The sequence below is a fragment of the Lindgomyces ingoldianus genome (assembly GCF_010093535.1).
Source record: "Lindgomyces ingoldianus strain ATCC 200398 unplaced genomic scaffold BDR25scaffold_32, whole genome shotgun sequence".
NCBI classification, from domain to species: Eukaryota; Fungi; Ascomycota; class Dothideomycetes; order Pleosporales; family Lindgomycetaceae; genus Lindgomyces; species Lindgomyces ingoldianus.
In genome coordinates, this window is record NW_022985193.1 from 290,219 (window position 1) to 305,627 (window position 15,409).

At 48.9% G+C, this 15,409-nt stretch overlaps 6 protein-coding genes across 6 annotated transcripts; 5 read left to right on the top strand and 1 right to left on the bottom strand.

The window, feature by feature from the left end:
* Positions 1–260: 260 nt before the first annotated feature.
* On the top strand, positions 261–1,238 carry BDR25DRAFT_236473 (uncharacterized protein; the record flags this gene model as incomplete). Its single annotated transcript, XM_033685547.1, has 1 exon — positions 261–1,238. One exon carries the CDS (start codon positions 261–263, stop codon positions 1,236–1,238), a length of 978 nt encoding a protein of 325 aa, XP_033543575.1.
* Positions 1,239–2,128: 890 nt separating this feature from the next.
* On the top strand, positions 2,129–2,925 carry BDR25DRAFT_376865 (uncharacterized protein). The gene has a single exon (XM_033697469.1). The coding sequence runs from the start codon at positions 2,195–2,197 to the stop codon at positions 2,597–2,599; it is 405 nt and encodes a 134-aa protein (XP_033543576.1). The 5' UTR covers positions 2,129–2,194; the 3' UTR covers positions 2,600–2,925.
* Positions 2,636–2,928, top strand: BDR25DRAFT_376872 (uncharacterized protein; the record flags this gene model as incomplete). The annotated part of the gene is made up of 1 exon (XM_033697470.1): positions 2,636–2,928. A coding segment is annotated over one exon (150 nt), but the record flags the coding sequence as incomplete, so codon positions are not given.
* Positions 2,929–4,260: 1,332 nt separating this feature from the next.
* BDR25DRAFT_376874 (uncharacterized protein) lies at positions 4,261–5,494 on the bottom strand (the record flags this gene model as incomplete). The annotated part of the gene is made up of 2 exons (XM_033697471.1): positions 4,816–5,494; positions 4,261–4,672 (listed from the first exon to the last, which is right to left on the bottom strand). The coding sequence occupies exons 1-2, from the start codon at positions 5,145–5,147 to the stop codon at positions 4,261–4,263; spliced, it is 744 nt and encodes a 247-aa protein (XP_033543578.1). The 5' UTR covers positions 5,148–5,494.
* Positions 5,495–7,556: 2,062 nt separating this feature from the next.
* Positions 7,557–10,587, top strand: BDR25DRAFT_74476 (uncharacterized protein). The gene is made up of 4 exons (XM_033698981.1): positions 7,557–8,200; positions 8,251–8,738; positions 8,787–9,124; positions 9,169–10,587. The coding sequence occupies exons 1-4, from the start codon at positions 7,672–7,674 to the stop codon at positions 10,427–10,429; spliced, it is 2,616 nt and encodes an 871-aa protein (XP_033543579.1). The 5' UTR covers positions 7,557–7,671; the 3' UTR covers positions 10,430–10,587.
* A 2,432-nt stretch (positions 10,588–13,019) lies between these two features.
* Positions 13,020–15,248, top strand: BDR25DRAFT_336307 (MFS general substrate transporter). The gene is made up of 6 exons (XM_033693085.1): positions 13,020–13,792; positions 13,841–13,978; positions 14,030–14,131; positions 14,184–14,272; positions 14,326–14,807; positions 14,860–15,248. Exons 1-6 carry the CDS (start codon positions 13,294–13,296, stop codon positions 15,194–15,196), a joined length of 1,647 nt encoding a protein of 548 aa, XP_033543580.1. The 5' UTR covers positions 13,020–13,293; the 3' UTR covers positions 15,197–15,248.
* Positions 15,249–15,409: the final 161 nt, after the last annotated feature.

The following is a 15,409-nucleotide window of genomic DNA, read 5'->3' on the forward strand; positions in this document are numbered from 1 at the left end:
GACAAATCTCCTTCAAATCGGATTCGGTAAAGAGCACTCGTAAAAGGTTCCAGGACTCGGCTCAAGCCATCTCAACTGCACAGCTTTGACTTCTGTCTTCAACCACGGACAATTGTCAGCAATCCATTGCGCTTGCGTTTCGCCGACTTAATTGAAATCCCTCTCTCTACTCCTTTGATCCTTCCACGTATTTTAAAATATATCTTCTCTTTTCTCAGTTTTGGTGCATCGTGTCCTGGATCCCGAACTTCTACTCCAAAATGGCCGGACTTAAAGCAAAGAAGCTCTCTCTGTTGTCCCAGAGCAGCCAGGAAGATTTTTCCAAGGAACGCCAAAGCCTCCTCATGCGCGAACTCGAGCTACTACTGGACCTAAACCCGAGAGCATTGAATTCATGCCTTCTAGCCCTCCCAAGAGAGCTCCGAGACCACGTACTCGGATATGTTCTACCTGACACAGCAGAGGAAAACCGGCCGGAACTTCATACTTGCCTTTGGGGAGCAGATATGGTGCACGAGCCATGGCGCCACGACATCTTCGGATATGCAACTTCAGTACCGAAAGAGGACCGCTTGCACCCATGGCTCCTTCTTATCAATCGACAATTGCATGACGAATTCTTGGACATTTACTTTCGAAGGAGCAAACTGACACTTCACGCAGAGTTGCGAAACTCACGGGAGAACAATTGGCATTTTAACTATTCCCCTCATGTTCTACAACTCCCGATGTTGAAGTTTGTAACCCATGTGCGTCTCTACACGGAGTGGAACTACATCATCACAAAGAATGATCGAATCAAGGACCAGGTTCGAATGACCAATGACCTTATGCAAGCAATGGATAAGCTTTTGGCGCCACTTCAAGCAGTTGAGACTATTGAGTTGTCCGTGCTCTTCTTTTGGAGATACCGTTCAGGGAAATACTACAATCTATCAATGCGGGATTTGTTTGATCTTGAGGACGTCTTCAAGCGGCACGCTGAGAATCGATGGCTTCAGATCTTGCGGACCAACAAATATACTGTGGATTCTCCAAATCCTTCAGCTGGAGTTGGTTATAAGCTCTCATCGGAAAGGAAAGGGACAGACCAGAGCGGTGCGATGGATATCTTCGTGTCCCAGAACCTGGAGGATGCTATGCGCTACCGACGGCATAGTAATGTTGATTTCTACGGCAACTATGGAATATCCGATCCATTGCCGCAGCCATCGTTCAGGCATGGAGCTATGATATGAATTTGAGAGGCTGTGTCCTTAGCAGACATGAAAATCCTGGAATCTTTACATTCAAGGATCACGAATCTATCAAAAGGCCCCCAGATTCAGGAAACGGCCCAAGCGATTCAATGCGAGCCACGCCCGATGCACACCAATATCTTCCTTCATGCAACTACTATTATTCAGGAAGCCGAAGTAGGTAATGCTGCCTCTTCAATGATAGGCCCTTAACTACATCGCTTACATCTGCAGATATTCCCCTCATTGACAAGAGCATCACACGTTGGGAGTCATGTTCAATCATCGAACATTATAAGGCCGTAGACTTTCGCATCCTATCCAAAGCTAGACATTCTTTCCTCAACCTTGCAACCAAGTAGACTTAAATGCAAATTCTTGGGGTTTGTTGAGGCTCATGGTGTGGGAGGGGTAGCCCAGGAATTCCAATTAGCCAGCTCTCATCCGCCACATTAGAAGTCGAATCTAGCCATACAGACTCTCCCATTTGTTCCACGATAGTTCCATTCCTACGGGTTAATAAGATTAATAAGAATGCCTGCTAATTCCTCAACATGTAAGATCGCCAATTTTGCGATGCGTTCGCTCTTAATCTTAGCAATATAGCATCTCTTGCAAGATGCGTCACTGCACGACCTTCGTATAAGCCCAGGGATCACCCCATTCGGTTAGCCAGACGACCTACCGTGGTCAGAAGCACAATTGGGCTTCCTCTTCATAGTCCATTCGTCTTTTTGCCCACTGTAACCACGAGGCCACTACGGTCATTGGGAACACTAAATTATCCTGTTCAAGTCAATAGAGAAGAGTACAGTTGCAAATGCTACTAGGATGACAGCCGCCCATCATCAGCCGGTGCCTGGATGAAGCTGAACTCGACTGTTGAAGGAAATTTGCGAAACTTCGTTCCCTCTTAAAATTTGTGCTCAAGACCTTCGGAGGGCTTTTGATATACGATGCAGCCCCCGGCGAACAACCTCGTAGCGGCTTGGGTGCAAGCAAGCCAAACACCATTCAACACGCGCACCATTGACCAGGACCAGAGCGGAAAATTCAACATAGGTTATCAGCTGACCTACACGAACAACATCTGCGATACAGCCTCTGATCGCCAGGAAGAGGAATGTGCGTTGGACTGCCATGCAGACAACGTCGTGATGTCGAAGACTAAAACCCATATTATCGCCGGCGTGAACTTCGCACGACAGAGCAACATCCACCTTATCATCAGAGACACCGGTCACGGTTTCATGGCGTGGTTGATAGGGCGAGAATCTCTTGCCACTAACACTCATGCATTCCAAGATGTCAAATCTGTCGATAAATACACAGTCCCAGGACCTGGGACGGCGGCGCGGTGACCATTGACACAGTGGTCATGTATCAAGACCTATACTCACTCATCTTATACAAAGGCTGAAATTTGTTGTTGGGAAGCGTGTCCGACCGTAGGATTTGCGGGAAGGCATTTCTCTGGAGGTGGACATGGTCCACTTTCTGGATACATGGACTCGCAATTCACAACGAGCTCTCCTTCGATGTGGTAGCGGCTAGCGGAGATCTTGTCGCAAGTAATGCGAAGGAGAACACGGATTTGTTGCAGGCATTGAAGGGGTGGCGGGCTTTGACATTCAGACCTGTGACCAGCTTAACTATAAAGACGCGCCTGGAGATTCTCACGAATGGTACTTACAAATCTTTCATCTATCCCCTGCTGTCTTATTATATACTGACGGCATTCTAGCTATGCTCATATATATCGCCGGCCAAGGCGACACTTTCTGGAAAAGAGTATCTTATTTCCACAAAATGGCACACACTTCTCGAAGGCTGAGACCTATCTCTAGCTCGCCATACACCAAGGGGTCCTCGCCATCCAGCGAATAGCCAGGCTAGCCGTGACTAGATTGGGGATCGATAGAGTAATGATGCCATTTATTGGCAAGCTACGAGCCGATAAAGCAGACTTCAAAGTCAAGACGTACAAATTCAAGACACTCTACGACATTTACAAGTACACGTTCATTAAATTAGACGACTCTAGGTACATTTCTCTCCTCCTTTCTTCCCTTTCCCTTTCTTTCTGTCATGCTAACCATAAATTAGAGGCAACCATGCGCTCATGGGCGGCCGCTTCATCTTGCAAGAAGACATCTTAGCGCATGGCGATGGGCTCATCCCCATAATCAAGTACAGTTTAGACACAAACTACATCTATACCGGCTACGTCGTCAACCCCGGACACAATACCTCCATCTCCAACACCCTGCTCACCTAGCCCTAGTGGAAAGCAGCATCAGCGGATAGAGTGACCATGTTTCTGAAAGCGCAATTAGTGGCTGTAGAGAGGAGACGGCTAGTGAGCATGGACTCAGGGATTCGCTGAGAGAGGTGACGCCAAATTCTACGTCGTATATTAATGGGGTGTGTAGATGCTCCTTTGGCGCCTATAAATATGAACATGGTTAGAATTTAAGTACCAAACCGTCAGTATGGTGATATCAATGAGTTGCAATGGCAGGACGTCTACTGGAAATACAATTATCCCAAGCTTCTAGAGATAAAGAGAAAGTACGATCTACATAGAATTTTATATACGAAGGCAATCCGAGAACCAAGCAATGGGAAGAAGTGTTAGATGGGAAACTTTGTAAGAAAGGTTGAGGATATAATATGTCGGGCGTGGTCGAGCACCGTTATACACATGCCCTACACGAAACGAAAAAGAATTAAATTAAACGTTGCCCAAGTTGTTAGTGAATCTCGGAAATCTACTGCATGTTATAAAAAAAACGTGGAATGCCACTTTCTGACCTAAAATACCCCTGCCATGTTCCACGGTAGTTGAGATGATGCAGTAGCAGTCGTTCGTCACTCGAGGAGTTAAACCACAAGCAGAAAAGGCCCAATCAGTAGGCCTTCTAATTGATGATTATATGCATGCTTAGCACTACGTTCCGAGTCCTTAAAGCCTCCAAAATCACCCCTCGCTGCCTGTCAACCAGCCATTGGCCTCAACCCCTCAACACTGCAAAACTTGCGGCCCAGGAATCTTATACGGTTTTCCACCACCATTAGGATTGCCCATTGTATCATAAATATTAATCAAGATCCCCGGATCTGTCGCCGAATACGCTCCGGGAAACGACACTGTATCGCCCGTCTTAGTTCCACTGCCCTGAACATTAATTTGCGCACACCCCATGTAAAATTGCGCGGCTCCTTGAGTCTTCGCCGAGTGCAGGGCGATGATTTCAGCGCGGAGAAGGTATTGGCCTGAAGCGACGCACGAGGGCATTGTGAAGTCGGACCAGCCACCAGCGGCGATCATCCTATCGACGCCCCACTTCCCGGACCCGTCGAGTCCGTCTTCAGCAACTTTGAACCATTTCAGCCCACTAGGTTGGGCGCTTGCGGCGTTGTCGACTTTGGCGCTGTGAGGGATTAGTGTGGGTTGACGTTGGGGCCATCACAGAGTGCGTAATAAGCAGGTGGACGGAACGTGTTCTCAAGTAAAACCGCAAAAGTCGAAAGGATTGAAGGGAGGGGAATATTGTGTAGGGAATGGAGGACATACAGGTAGAAAATCGTAGGGCCCTTGTGGCTGGGTGCGATCGGGTTGTCCTTGTCGTTGGCGAACTGGGCGCCGCCGAGAACATGTCCCCACTTAACGCCAACCTTGTCTCCTGGCTTAACAGAGATGACCGTGGTAGATACAGGGCTTTTATATCCAGAGTTACAGGCAAAGCTTCCGTCGTTTACGTTTTGAATAGGGTTGTTGCTGTTTGGAACGCGGATGCCAACGGCCTGACCTTGGTCCTGGTTGTTGATTCTAACGTTTTGGGCGATGCAGTGTGCGGAGCTGAGGGCAGGGAGAAGAGAGAGAGCTGCTGCAACGAGGACCTTCATGTTGGCTGACTTGACCAGACTTGGCTGGTCTTGTGCTACTTGACGGGGACTGTTGAAGGTCTTTGAAGTCAGTGGAGGATAAGACTGAACTTCCTTCGCCAGACGACTCTCTTATATATCTCTTCCCACTCCCCGGAATCTGGAGTAGCATTGACACTACGACGACCAAGCATTCTAATCCGCACCTGGGATTCGTGCAGAAACCTTCAAATCCAATTAACACAATGCAGTCATATGCTCCCCAGACGCAACTTGGCATGCTCCCCACATTTTCCAGAAAGAAAGGCCCGCCATCTACCCGTATATGTCGATCGCATAAGATCGGTAGTAAGCTTAATACAAAATTCGAAGTGCTAGGGTCTTGTTCCTGAAGGTCGCGTAGTGATTGGGTTGCAATTTCGAAATTGTCGTAGCTCACATGAATGGATATTGCGGTTTCATATAATTTGCCGGCCCGGGCGTCCGTGGGCCACGCGCCCAATCCTTTGAGTGGCCATTTGGAAACTTTTGGAGACTGGGAGGTTTGGTGTTGAGAAACGGACATCGTAGTCCGATATATTGAGTGTTACACTTGAAGGCAAGGCGTCTATGTGAAGGCATGGCGTTGATGAGATATACGGGATTTCCCAGGCCGAGACCTCTGCGGTTAGTAATGGATGGAGGCGCAACTATTCAGGGTCGGGCTGTCGAGGCTTTGCCTAAACTTACCCTCCATCGCTGCGTTTTGTGGGCTCCGTGAGTTTCGAAGCGATGGTATAGGGGACTTTGTGATTACGATGGCTGGGGTTAGATGGCGACTATGAAGCCCTCCCCTTTCCAATGAAGTGCTCTGTAAGTAGTCCAGGTACCGCTTTTGGCTTGCATTCCATCGACGTGAAAATGCTCCGAGTTACTACAGATGCCATCGCTCTACCGAAAACTCTGATGTCGGCAATCTTCATGTTAATGCCCATGGGAAAGGATTCTTGGCGGTGTACTTGGAGTCCTAGGCAATTTGAATGTGAACTTGGCGACAAACAGCAGGTCAAATTGTCGACCGTTGAAGATGATAGCGTACCAAAGGGGTCCGTTGTGAAGAACTTGGCACTTTAGCTGACGAGACGTTGGGCAAATGCTCCGCAGTCTGATATTAGCTTGTTGCCTTCAGGAGTGTAAAATCGGCTAACGCGAAAGTAATTTTCGAATACGAAGTAGGGATCCGGGACTTTGATCCCCAATGCTGGTCCACGGCTGACTCGAAACTGTACGCTGCATACTTACACCTACCGGGGAACATTAGCAAGGTGGGATTGCTCAGTTTATCCTCTTTCTAGAATTAGGGAAAACGTCAACAAGTTGCAACTCTCCGTTCTAAACTACCCGTACCATGTTCCGCGTTTAAGGTGATAAAATACAGCCTTTTTGGTAACTAAAGCCTTCTTAAAGGCAAAACAACAGCAAAACTGTGCTGAACAGTTCAGAAGTCCGTCTGGAATAGGGCTTTCGAGGGGGGTTTCAACTCTCCTTCCCTCTCTGGCAGTTCTCACCGTAGGACACTGAGTATCAAAGAGGTAGCAGACGACCGTAGCTAGGCAATGATGATTTGCCTGCTGACTGAAGAAATTGCTGGTTGTCGAGCACAGGCAGTCTGAGAAAATTGGGGGAGAGGCGCAACACAAAACTGGATCGGGGATGACATTTACAAGGCGACGGACCCCAGCCAGCAATAGTCCAATGTTTCAACACGTCCTGGAAAGGCCGGTAGATTTTCTCCACTGGGAGGTCGCAAATTCTCAACACGTGATGAGATTAACTTCATACGTAATACTCAGTGGAGACCGTTTTGTCCCTGCGTCTACGTTTCTCGTCCTATCGGGCGGGTTCGGTTCTTCGTGAACGCCCTATTTTGTGCGCTACAGAGTTTTGCATGTGATGGCAATGCCGAAAGTAAACTGGTCATGCCAATCGGGGGAGAGAGACTCAGAAGACGCAGGGCAGACGCCATAGCCTGGGCTAGAGTAACCGTTGGAAAGCAAGCAGGACACGGAGTGGGGAGAGTGGATGGGTGGTGTGGAGCAAAGTTCAGTGGCTGCGGGATGACGATTTGGTGTTGAGAAATGGGCGCCAAGAAGCCTGAATCCAGCCCGGTTGCCATCTTGAGAAGGGCAACGATGACATCACGCAAGCGTCTCCCATTTCTTCCGAGGCGGGCAACGCCAATAACAAAAGCTCTTGTTAGGCTCATTTTGTCTCGCTATTGTGTTTTATCTTCACGACACTGCCCGCAATCTCTTCGAGCATCGAGCTGCAATTGAGATCCTCGCCGCTGGCTTCCGCGTACCGCAGCTGTGTTTGCGCGACTTGCACCGCCTCAATCGCCTCAATCCCCTTTCTCAACGCAACATCACACGTCATACCGGCACGTCTCTCTGCAGGCCCGCCTGCACGACCACAGCCTGCTAGTCTCCTATAACCTCCCAGTGCTTGCCCAGGTTCCTCCACAAGCCACTGCACCCGTCCACGACGACATCCCCCCACATCCACCATGGCGACCCAGAGACCCCAGACCCCCCAACTGCTCTACAATTCTGTGCCCCAACCCAACGACCCTTCCCACCTTAGTAGGGGCTATGGTGGTGACACTCACTTAGACGTCGACGCGAACGACTTTGCAACCACACCTGCCAATCCCCCAGACTCGTCCCCCCTCTCGCAGTCTCTCCAACCTCAGCAACACCAGCGCTTAGGCAGATTCGAGGAGGAATTTGATGCGCGCACCCGGGGATCTTCGATCCTCATGGACGGGGACCTTCCCCAGCGATCGGCTTCGCGAGCGTCCACACTGAACCAAGGGGCCGCACCCTCACGAAGTGGAACCCTCAAAAAGAAATCATCGGTTCGTAGGAGTGGAAGCCTGAAGCGTAGCGGAAGTAGGAGAAGCGTACATGCAGGTAGCATTCGTGGCGTGAGTATCGAGGACGAGGACCGCGAGTCTAGTAGGCACAACAGCGTCTTCTACACGCCCGTTCCCACGTCCGGCTCACCCACCGAAATTCTAGCCAACCGCTTTCAAGGTAGAGCAGATTGTCTCAGATATGACAGCTGTCACTGACGACTCTTACAGCTTGGCGAAAATTGCTGAAGGACTTGATTACATACTTCCGCGAAGTTTCCACGTCCTACGAACACCGTGCCAAGGCTTTGCTCAAGGTTTCCAACGTTATCAATAACACCAACGCACCCTCTGTGTTTATGACCGAAGGAGGTCTGAATGATGCAAACCGCATTTTGCGAGACTTCCACAAGCAGTCGGTGGTTGAAGCCAATAAAGCCCGAGATATTGAGAGTGAAGTGATCAATCAGCTGAGCGGGCTCAGGGCCGACTTGGGCCAGAAGATAAAAGAGATTAAGTCACTATCCGGTGATTTCAAGAATTCTGTCGAGAAGGAGAAGGAGACCACGAGGAAGTGTGTTACGGCTCTTGAGGAAGCTCTATCGTTGGTCGACGCAGATCCTTCGGCTGTTGCAGGGAAAGGTGATCCATATGTGGTCCGTCTAGGTGTCGACAGGCAAGTCGAAAGGCAAATCGATGAGGAAAACTACCTGCACAGGGTATGTTCACTCTCCCCCACACAGGCTCAGCATTGTTAACTTGCGCAGGCGTACCTCAATCTGGAAAACTCCGGCAGAGAGTTGGAGTCGATTGTTGTTGGCGAAATCCAGAAAGCTTACAATGCTTTGGCATCCATCTTAAAGCGTGACGCCGACGAAATCTATTCGACGATTGACAAGCTTCGCAACGGACCGATTGGAATGCCGCGAGATCTTGAGTGGAATCAATTCGTGACCAAGGACCCTCACTTTGTTAACCCCAACATTCCGTTGAGAAGGTTGGAGGAAATTGAGTATCCAGGCAAGCACCACCCTGCAACAACGGAGGTAAGGGCGGGTATGCTTGAGAGGAAGAGCAAATATTTGAAAAGCTATACCCCAGGATGGTATGTGCATGTTCTATTCGATGTTCCATATTAACTATTGTTAGGTATGTTCTTTCACCAACACACCTCCATGAGTTTAAATCCGCAGATCGCATCTACACTCAACCTCCTATCATGTCTCTGTATCTCCCGGACCAGAAGCTTGGGTCGCATTCCCAGCCCGGAAGCTCATCTCACAAGTTCGTCCTGAAAGGGAGACAAACTGGATCGATGCATCGTGGCCACACCTGGGTTTTCCGGGCCGAGAGTTACGACACCATGCTGGCTTGGTATGACGACGTCAAGAACTTGACGGAGAAGAGTGGAGAAGAGCGAAATGCATTCGTTCGGCGACACACTAGAAGTGTCAGCCAAGGCAGCGCACGTTCTGTGAGTAGTGACGGCGGCTTAGAGGAGGATGAGGCAGATGAAGTTCCATACTCTGCGAATCATTCAATAAACCAGGCCGTGAGGGACGAGATTCCGCAGCGACCATCACCAGGTGGGCGATTTCCAAGCGATCTTCAGGTCAACCATAGCTTAATCCCTCCGCCTTCTAGTGGTAGCTCGGACGTCGGTAATGATTTAACGACCGCATCCAGTGGCTTGCAAGGCACATACCCATATGCTGCCCTTCAGAGCCCGTATGAACCTGTTCAGCTCCCTCAGCATAGCGAAGAACCAGCCGCCGCTCAGAATGTCTACGCATATGACCAAAACACTCATAATCCGTATCAACAACCTCCCATAGAAACGCACCAATCACCATACTACCCGAACCCTACCCAACCCGCACCCCAGTCTATTCATACCGGGGCGTCTCCGCAGCAATCTTATGACCCAAGTCCGCCGCATCAATCATATGTTCCGAATCCTCAAGACGAGCCATCATACCCTCCTCCGAACCCAACTATTCAGCGGCATGAGAGTAATTATGGCGATTGGATGGCACCAGCAGTAGGCGGAGTAGCCGCAGGGGCTTTAGGTGCTGAAGCTTATCGCCGCCGGCAGCTATCTCAAGAGCAAGAACTGAGACCGGAGCAGTATCCTCTCAACGAGAGCTCGCAAGACGTTCCTAATAGCGATCCAACAGCGATCCTAAAATATGCTCCCATTAATGTAGAGCCTGTTAGCCCAGTCTCTACCGTCCCCACCTCTGCTGCGAATGAGTCTTTTTTAGACGAAGCTGAGGCAGTTCCCGTCGCTGCCTCACCCAAACCTTCAAATGGCGGGCACATCTTTCCGCCCATAATGAGACACAATACTGATGTTAGTGTCAGTGATTTACATATTCCGGGGCAGTATCCGAAGACTCCCAATGCGTAGAATCTAGCTTTGGTTTCTTTGTCTTAGTCTTGGTTTGATGGATATTGTTACTTATATATGTCTACACGTTACGAAGGGTTGTGAAACGGGCTAGGTTGGGGCTTCTGGGCTTTCAGGGTACGGTCGTTCAGAGCATATGCATGTGTTTTGATGGGTTTGGGTTTCGGTTGGTCTCTCTCCTGTCTGTCTCCGTTTTGTCGTTTCTCGTCCATTATCTCCCCCTTTCTGGTTCTCTCATTGCGCTCGTTTTAGCGTGGGTGGCATTGCGCTTCTTGTCTTGGATGAGACGCTTTTTTTATTTTAACTGCCCACTCACTAGTATGGTTTGAGGGTTGGATGATTTTTGGGAACGAGTGGGATTGCGGATATTGAAGTGTAGAATGAGGGAGGGATATACGTGTATGAAATTAATGGATATATTAAACTGTATTCATTGCGAAGTAGCCTCAATTTAAGAGCGCATACTATTAGGCAAAGCTCAAATCTTCAAAAAGGTTTAAGCTATAGATATCTAATTTTGCTACTACTTATATGATCATAGACTTTTCAGGTGATCCTTTTCGCTGACTATAGGCAAACAGGTACAGAGGTGTGGTTTGGAGAAGAAATGTGAAATATGTTGGAGACCTTATGCATTAAAATACTTCGAGTAATATATACTGTACGTATGTTTTAATTTTATTTAGTTATTTAGGAAAAGAATGCTAAGATCTGCGTGTTTTTGATGGTTTGCGGGTGGAATCTATTTATGGAAGAGGATTCAAGGATGTATAAGGAAGGGTTCTCAAGGAATGAGAAAGGGCTACAGAAATGGGGAGTCGCAAAGCCGTTGGTCGGTGAGTTTGGTCGGGCAGCAATCATTCTGATAAATGTTCCGGTCATCGGCGTGTAGATGAATGGTAGGTTGAAGGAGTACATCAGGCGCAAGAAATCCTAGGCTTGGCAGATGTTGGATAATCTTGGGAAAGCTGGAGAGTGTGACACCTGGAGTCGAGTTGATATCGAATGTGGTAAGCCGAAAGGCTCAGCTCCGAAGTGAGTTCCCAACAATTACAGCTTGGTGTGATCAAGCTTCAGACCGCATGTTCCCCCGCATGACGATCCTCTTCAGCCCTCTTTTAGTGCTGTTTGACGCTGAATTGCTTTTGTTTGCGTCACCATGGCGTCGTGCTTGAAGAGTCTGGATTTGGGGAGGGGCGTGGTGTCGATGGGCCTTATTCCCAGCCCGCGGAGAGTGTGAAGACGAGTTACGCCCACTTTGTCAGCACCCACATACTCAGAGGGCGGAGTGAAGGGTAGGACATCCGCGTGATTAGTGTTGAAACAATTGGAGATATCGACGTTGCTACACATTCGGAGTTGAAGAGTTGAGGGCTATCGATGAACAAAATGGAAAAGAAATAGTGAAGGAAATATGTGGGAAGGAATTGCATGGCGTTTTTTTGAACTCGGATCTGATTCAACATCTTCTATCCTTGATACCTTTCAACGAGATGCTTCAGATGTCGTGAGAAGAAAGTAGTTTTAGCATCCCAATTCCGCTTAGGCACGGGACGGGTTTATGCATGTCAGACTGTCCGAGGAAGTAAAACCCGGGCAATGGAGTTCCTTATCCAGCTTCAAGATGCTGGTCGCTGTCTCACAACCACGCGTATGTGGGTTCACTAACTGTTCGCACCATGACCACGACCGAGTGAAGGCCTCGAAAACATGGCTTCGGGTCTTCGGGGGATGTTAAAGTCCTCCGACGTAGGTGTTCAGGCCTCCTGATCCGCCCATGGGTCAGGGCTTTTCCGACGGTTCAGGCCAACCAGAGGACAAGCCATGTGTCCACCTCGCATCTCGTATCGCCTGAGTGTTCGGCCGAGACCAAGAAGCCTATCAAACTAAGGTGGAGCATCTTAGTATTGCGAAAAGAGATGCCGTTTTCGGTGTTGCAGAAATCCCGAGTGGAGTGGTCACAGTCGCACAGCATACAAGTTGTGCTCAACCACCATTCAGAGCCGCAATGCACTAAGCGAAGGTGTGTTGAGGCTTCATTCACTGGAGAGGTCCAACTTCTCAGTGGCGACGACGCCGAGTGGGGAACATCTTTCGTCGGTGGACTTGCAGAGAAAATCTAGCCGTTAGATCGGTGAGTCAATTCCTGACCGCATCGTGCAGGGCTCGGTCTCGCATCTATGGTCGGCTTCAACTCTGGAGAAAGGCTCATGGTGGAGAGAAATGGTTCGAAGGAGGAACTCCTCGCCATACGGGAAGTTGCTTTTTCCCTCCATCATTTGCCACTCGCTCGTCCACAAACTCTCCATCTCAACAGGAACCCTGTCCGCAGAATCTAGCGTCCTGCGACAACAGGGCAATTGGCGGTGACCTGCAGTTGATCACGTCTCCTTTCATCCCCATGACGGGCTTTGCGGGATTAGTATCCTGCTCACAGCGCCTGGTGGGTTCTCGCTCAGGCACGCCAAACTAAAACTGGTGAACGGCAAACCGGCACTGTGGGCCACCAGGCTTCTTCCCATCTCCATGTCTGCGGTCCTCTCGTTATTAATAATGTTATGTCCTTCTGTAGTCATGGCTATTTTTCTCTTTCACATCTTCTCCTCCAAGAGCTAACTGTTCCGTTCTTTGCTCACACTACATGTCGCCAGTACTTTTTGACTTCAATTCCGACAGCGCCAGTTCAAGCGCCACATATTTTAGTATTACATGAGTGGATCAATTGCTGTTATTTTCAAATACCCATTCGTAACTCTCTTGTGACTGAGTCAAATTCTTGACCGCTGCCCGCGCATTCTAAAAGTACCTAAATTTCAGCTCCTATTTTCCACTACTGGTTTCGATTCGGATCTAATACTGTCGCCATGGCGGAGTCAATGTATAGACATCCTACCCGGAGCGAAATCATAGAATTGGCAACCGAAGAAGGACACGACGCAGACATACCCACCAATGCTGGCACTATAGAAGTCACATCTCAAACCATTTCGCCCTCCCGGAAGCAGCCTCAAGACAGCGAGAAGCAATCTAACCTCGATTTCGAAAATGATATCGAAAAGGGATTGCGGCTCGAGTCATTATCTAGCGAGGAGCATGACAATGAAGCCCTGGAAGAAACTGCTGACCCTAACGTCGTTTGGTGGGATGGACCCGACGACCCCCAAAATCCGATGAATTGGCCATTTATGAAGAAGTGGGGAGCTGTTATGCTGGTCTCTGCGGTTACTTTTCTTACACCGCTGGCCTCTTCCATGTTCGCTCCTGGAGTGCCTGAAGTGATGAAGACTTTTCATTCCACGAATGAAATGCTTGAAGGGTTCATGGTGTCTGTCTACGTTCTGGGCTTTGCTTTCGGGCCACTGAGTAAGTTCTATGTTCCTAGATTCAATCTTCAACCCTTACGGGAAGCAGTCATCGCACCTTTATCCGAGATGTATGGTCGCCTTCCACTGTATCATAGCTGCAATTGCTTCTTTGTAATCTTTACAATCGCCGCTGCAGTCGCTTCCAATATGGGCATGTTCATTGTGTTTCGGTTCTTCATGGGATGTAAGTACACTCCCCAACACGCATAAGACCGTCCGAGCTCACATTCCGCAGGCTTCGGAGGAGCACCGCTTGTACTCGGCGGTGGGACAATTGCAGACCTGATCTCTCGGGAGCAGAGGGGAACCGCCATGGTGGTTTGGATGATGGGGCCCAGTAGGTCTTAGCACTAATCCTTTACTTGACTTCTCTAACACTTGGACTATAGCGATTGGACCTTGTGTTGGACCAATCATTGGTGGCTTCTTAACGGAGGCTCGAGGTTGGCGATGGAATTTCTGGTTCGTCGCAATCTTGGTGAGTCCAGTTTTCTGAGTCTGTCTCTCTACAGTTCATTAATGCTTCTATAGGCTAGCGCATTTACGATAATGTCTATGGTACTTATGAACGAAACCTCCGCACCCGTTATCCTCAAACGTAAAGCGAAGCGTCTCCGCGAAGAAACTGGAAACCCAAAGCTTGTGTCTAAACTCGACAGTGGCCTCTCCGCAAAGGACTTGTTTATGTTCTCTATTGTACGCCCAACAAAGATGCTAACAAGATCGCCTATTTGCTTCTTCATCTCTCTATATGTCGCCATCACATATGCATATCTTTACATCCTCTTTACGACTTTCACAGCTGTCTTCAAAACACAATATGGCTGGCGCGGCGGTATTGTAGGGCTTTCCTTCCTCGGCTTGGGTATAGGGTCCTTGATTGGGCAAACTGTCTTCATACACTTTGGGAATAAGACAGCAGAAAAACACATCAAAAGAGGCGACTTCAAGCCAGAGCACCGGTTGTACATCATGGCACTGGGCGGATTCTTCCTTCCTATTGGTTTATTTTGGTAAGCAGTATCTCTGCAATTGGTTGGAAAATCACTTACATTTTTCTCCTAGGTACGGATGGTCCGTCCAAGCACAAACTCATTTCATGGTGCCTATTACTGGAACTGGGTGCATTGGTTTCGGGCTTCTGATGACCTTCATGCCAGCAAACACTTACCTCGTTGACGTCTTTACTATCCACGCTGCTTCGGCTATGGCTGCTAATACGGTGCTACGGTCTCTAATGGCCGCCCTGATACCGTTGTCCTCGCAAAGGATGTATGCTGTGATGGGTTACGGGTGGGGTAATTCACTCCTCGGCTTCGTCTCGCTGCTGCTTGTTCCCATACCTTTCTTGTTTATAAAGTATGGCGAGCGTATACGGGCACGGTCTACTGTGAAGCTGTAGAAACCTTGGCATACAATAGCATATCGAATAATGATGAGATAGCGAATAGGACACCCAAGCGCATACTATTATAATGATATGAACTGATCGCGGGAACTCAACTTTCCCCCAGCTCGCAATCTCACAAACCCTAAACCCTCCCCCACCCCTCATAAACTTTTCCACCCTCATCTCTCACAATCCCTACGCATATCGATTCCCCAGCAAATCCCC